This window comes from Physeter macrocephalus, chromosome 11, assembly GCF_002837175.3.
Source record: "Physeter macrocephalus isolate SW-GA chromosome 11, ASM283717v5, whole genome shotgun sequence".
Taxonomy (NCBI): domain Eukaryota; kingdom Metazoa; phylum Chordata; class Mammalia; order Artiodactyla; family Physeteridae; genus Physeter; species Physeter macrocephalus.
Genome location: NC_041224.1, coordinates 70891727 through 70896608, shown reverse-complemented (window position 1 = coordinate 70896608; position 4882 = coordinate 70891727). Strand labels below are relative to the sequence as shown.

General features: G+C 48.6%; 1 protein-coding gene across 1 annotated transcript; it reads left to right on the top strand.

Moving 5' to 3' along the window:
• The first annotated feature begins 233 nt into the window (after positions 1-233).
• Positions 234-1876, top strand: NDN (necdin, MAGE family member). Its single transcript, XM_007121985.3, has one exon. The coding sequence runs from the start codon at positions 325-327 to the stop codon at positions 1300-1302; it is 978 nt and encodes a 325-aa protein (XP_007122047.2). The 5' UTR covers positions 234-324; the 3' UTR covers positions 1303-1876.
• Positions 1877-4882: the final 3006 nt, after the last annotated feature.

Sequence of the window (4882 nt, the reverse complement as noted above, 5' to 3'; positions counted from 1 at the left end):
AAGACCTTAGCCCCAACAGGACGCTTGGGGTGGGGCTGGTGATCCTTGATGCCATATTCTAGCGGAGCCTCTACCCTCCTCGGGGCCTCACTGCCCCCCACCCCCCCACTCCCTCCCTCCAGGCGCCCCGCCCGCCTGTCCGCCTGCCAGGCCCGCGGACGCGCAGGCGCACTGGCCCGTCCCGCCGCCGCCCCGCCCTGCCCGGCCGCTGCGGAAGGCGCCGCGCGCAGCAACGCGCACTTCCTCTCTAGGAGTCCAAGGAGGGAGCGCAGACTCGAAGAGCTCCTGGACTCAGCGGCCGTGCCCTTGCCAGACGGAGCAGACATGTCCGAACAAAGTAAGGATGTGTGCGACCCCAGCTTTGCAGCCGAGGCCTCCAACTCCGAGGTGCATAGCAGCCCCGGGGTTCCCGGAGGACCCTCTCTGCCCGCGTCTCAGGCCGCGATCTTCCCAGGGCCGGAGAGCCCTCCCGTAGGCCCGCCCGACGCCCCTCTGGCCTCGCCGGCGCCCCAGGCCCCATGCGAAGAGGGAGACCCGAAGGCCCTGCAGCAGGCCGCGGAGGAAGGCCGCGCCCACCAGGCCCCGAGCGCAGCGCAGCCCGGCCCGGCGCCGCCGGCCCCGGCCCAGCTGGTGCAGAAGGCGCACGAGCTCATGTGGTACGTGCTGGTCAAGGACCAGAAGAGGATGATCATCTGGTTCCCAGACATGGTGAAAGATGTCATCGGCAGTTACAAGAAGTGGTGCAGAAGCATCCTCCGGCGCACCAGCCTCATCCTCGCCCGGGTGTTCGGGCTGCACCTGAGGCTGACCAGCCTGTACACCATGGAGTTCTCGCTGGTCAAAGCTCTGGAGCCCGAGGAGCTGGACAGGGTCGCTCTGAGCAACCGCATGCCGATGACAGGCCTCCTGCTGATGATCCTGAGCCTCATCTACGTGAAGGGTCGCGGCGCCCGAGAGAGTGCTGTCTGGAACGTGCTGCGCATCCTAGGGCTGAGGCCTTGGAAGAAGCACTCCACCTTTGGAGACGTGAGAAAGCTCATCACCGAGGAGTTCGTCCAGCAGAACTACCTGAAGTACCAGCGCGTCCCCCACGTCGAGCCCCCTGAGTACGAGTTCTTCTGGGGCTCCCGTGCCAGCCGTGAAATCACCAAGATGCAGATCATGGAGTTCCTGGCCAGAGTCTTTAAGAAAGACCCCCAGGCCTGGCCTTCCCGCTACAGGGAAGCACTGGAAGAGGCCAGAGCCCTGCGGGAGGCCAACCCCACTGCCCACTGCCCCCGCAACAGTGTCTCCGAGGACTAGAAAGGTCTGGAGGCAGATGGATGGTTTCTGCCCCTCACCAGGGTGGTGGAGGGGTGGGGGTGGGACATTAGAGTATTCAGGATTTACAGTGCAGTATTTCACGTGTAACTTTTAAGTTTTCAGTACAGTGCTTTTATACCTTTTAATGCAATGATGTATTAATTTCAGTAATATTAGGTAGAGTGTAGGATTCATGCATGTTTGTTTATAAGTAAGCTCAGTTGGTGCTTTTGCTTTTGTGCTACCTTTCTTGAATTTTTTGTACCAGAGACGTGCTAAACTTATGAAATACATTGAGACATTTTCCATCTTATTCTTTTACATGGAACGGAGGATGTGTTTGGGTAGACTGGTCCTGGAGAGTTTGGAAGAACTCCCCAGAAAAGCTGGCCTAACCAAGAGAAAAGTCAAGACCCTTGTCTTTGCGATCTCCCTGGGCACAGGAAATATCCGTGTGGAGTGTGGTGATGTGGACTGAAACGGGCGCAACGTGGGCACACTTTACTAAACACAGATACAACCCCACCATGAGTAAACTTTAAAGTAAACATTAAAGATTCTTGTGATACAATCATTCATGGAAAAGTGTACTTTATCTTTTTAACAATATATTATGGGTTGGGAATGGGAATTACAAAATGTACAGATACCACTATTTCATCTAATAGGGCGGGGACATCACTATTCATCATGACTCATAAATGTGTGAAGTGTATAGTTTTATTTTCAAAATGAAACTCACAAGTTCATTTGAGAACTTTGACAAATCGAGAAAAGTATAAAAACCAAAAAAGGGTCCTAATCACATCACATAGAAATAATAAATGTTAATATTTAGAGTAATTTCCTCTCTTGCATTTCTACATTTTATGAAAAATAATAGCTCTTTTTGTGGGCACTAAAAGAGTGAGGCATTGTACTAAATCCTTTATGTGTATTTTCTCTTTATTTTTAATCCTCACAACAGCCTTGTGAGGCAGGCACTTATTACATCTGCACCGTGGAGGAAATACAGGAACAAAGGTAATTAACTTTCCCTAGATCGTAAAGTCTTCCTGTGAGGAGAGGCTAGGGTTTGGACTCAGAATGAATGAGTCCAGAGCCTATACTTTTGCCTGCCTGCCTCCAGCTGCTCCCTTACCTCCTGCCTTTTAGTTTATGCCTTTAAAAAACTTCCTTGTTAGAATCTGTACTTTTAGCTCCCTACCCCCCAACCCATTCACACAAGGCTAGGGGTTTTATTTTTCTAATGAATCCTCACATTAATCTTCTAGAGGAAGCAGTCAAATTCTGACTGTACAAATCAAGAAACTTCATTTCGGAGAGATTAATGGACCTAAGCAAGTGATGTTCCTGCTTAGCAGTGAAACCAAGATTTGAAACATGGTCTTCCCTGAAGGACTGGGATGATGGAGCAGTCTCTAACCAGTGGTGCTGGAGGAACACACATGGGACACCTGGGAGAGGGAGGTGGGGTTGGGGTGGGAAGGTCTCCTATCCGGGTGTCTCCAACCCAGCAACTCTGGAATTGCAGTGGGGCGCTAAGCAATCCCTCGGAGAGTGGGATGGGGTGAGGGAGGGGGTGAGGGGCAGTGCCTGGGGGTAAATCTCATTATAAAACTCTCAGTCCTGCAAGGGGGAGAGAGAGAAATGGGCTTTTAATAAGACTGAAAATCCTTCAAACTTCAGGACATTGGAAAAGACCATTTGGTTAAAGCCAGATCCTTTTCTGGGGAAGCTGGAAAATGAGGGGAACACATAGGTCACATCACCCCGAAAAGAAGTAACCTGGGAGTTATATTTGGGTGAGGGAATTACAATCTGAATTGGGAACTAGGATTCTCATCACCTAAATGACAGTACTTAACAGGCAGGTGCAGGTGCTAAAGTGCTGAAGAAGCCTCACATGTCCTTAGACGAAATCCATCCATTTTAGTAGACGTCCTGTGAAGACTCCTGTGGCAGGTAGGGGGCATTTCTGCAATAACTCAGGCAGCTGCGCCCTGGCTTCAATGCCACTTCTTACCCTGAGCCAAAGTGAACTCAGACATTTTAGAACTTAAAAAATTACCTCCCTCTCACCCCAGAACTTCCTGCAGAATCAAAACAAGTCTTTCCCTTTAAATGTAAAATTATGTCCGGGATGTCTCATTTCTGGAACAGGGCCACAGCTGTCTCCCCTGCCAAGGCGGGGTACTGGACACTTTCTCTAATGCCCTAATTCTGCTTGCAGCAACTGTAACTCCTGAACACTTTTTTCATCAAACCCAGAAGTCACCGGGCAGGCAGTCCCCTCACCTCTCAGTGTTTGTATTTATTTTCCTCTCTGCCAGGAGAGACTGGGAGAACCACTCCAGAGCTTCCCCAAGCTCCCTGACACAGGCACATCACCTGTGCTATAGAGGACCAAATCTTGAGAGAAGGACAGGATCATGAGAAATGAGAAGCTGACCCCAGCAAGTCATGTGGGCAGGGCTGCTCACCTCCCATGCAGGCTTGGAGGCAGCCAGACCCAGAGGGAAAGGCTCACCAGATGTGGAACAGGGCTAATTCATGGCACCTGGTCCTGCAGGGACAGCAGCTTGGGGCACATGGAAGGAACATCCAATATCGCTCTTGGATTTTCATGCTGGGCTCAACTGAAAGGTTGGCGGGGGGGTTGGTCAAATATTTTCCAAAAGGTTCATCTACAAGGTGCCGAGAAAGGTCATTCAGGAAGGGGTCTGCAGACCCTCGATGTTCCAGCTGAGATGACAGTGTAGTGAAGCCCAGATGGCTGCGGCTGGGAAAGAGTACCTAATTCCCCACAACATCTGACATTTTCTCCGTCTGTCTTGCCAACCAGAACCTCACTTCTTTACAAATACCCACATGCATATTTCACTTAATTAACTTCATTTAATTAAAGTCATGGAGGGCAAAAAGACCTTTATAAACTGAATATAAAGTATAATGCCACCTCATATAAGGTATTCTGAGAGGAAAATAAATGACTTTCGTAGTATCATTATGAAAAAAGGAAGATGTGTTTTAAATGAACTTCTTATGCAGTTAAGTATTTCCTCTGCTTGAAAAGTCATCTACGGCCCCCTCCACTTGAGTTTTACCTGACCAACTCATGAGCATCACTTCCAGTGGGAACGCTGTCTGGCCTTGAAAGCACAGCCGTGTTCTCCTAGTATTACCTCCAATAGTATCCTAAACTATTCACTCATGCTGTTTATAAATAAGTTTGTATTTCTCTTCCTGAGATGTAAGATGCTTAAAGGCAAAAACTGTATCTGTCATTTTCACCATTTCCTTGATGCCTAATTTAGGGAGTGGCATATGTACATGCTTGAAAAGTATTTGTTATATGAGTTAAGAAATTCAAAATATTATAAAAGACCTACTCTTCCACATAACAAAAACAAAAGGAAGCATAGCAAATAAAGACCAACCACTCTAAAGTAGAGGAAACATGGACAAGTTGAAATTAATGAAATTTAAAAATACAGAAAACTAGTATAAACATTTTTTTTCAAGTTAGTTTTGTGAATACACCAAGAAAATGGGCAAATATGTATCAGGTTTTTATTTT

Coding starts and splice junctions, on each gene's coding strand:
- NDN (XM_007121985.3), top strand. CDS start 325: ATGTCCGAACAAAGTAAGGATGTGTGCGACCCCAGCTTTGCAGCCGAG.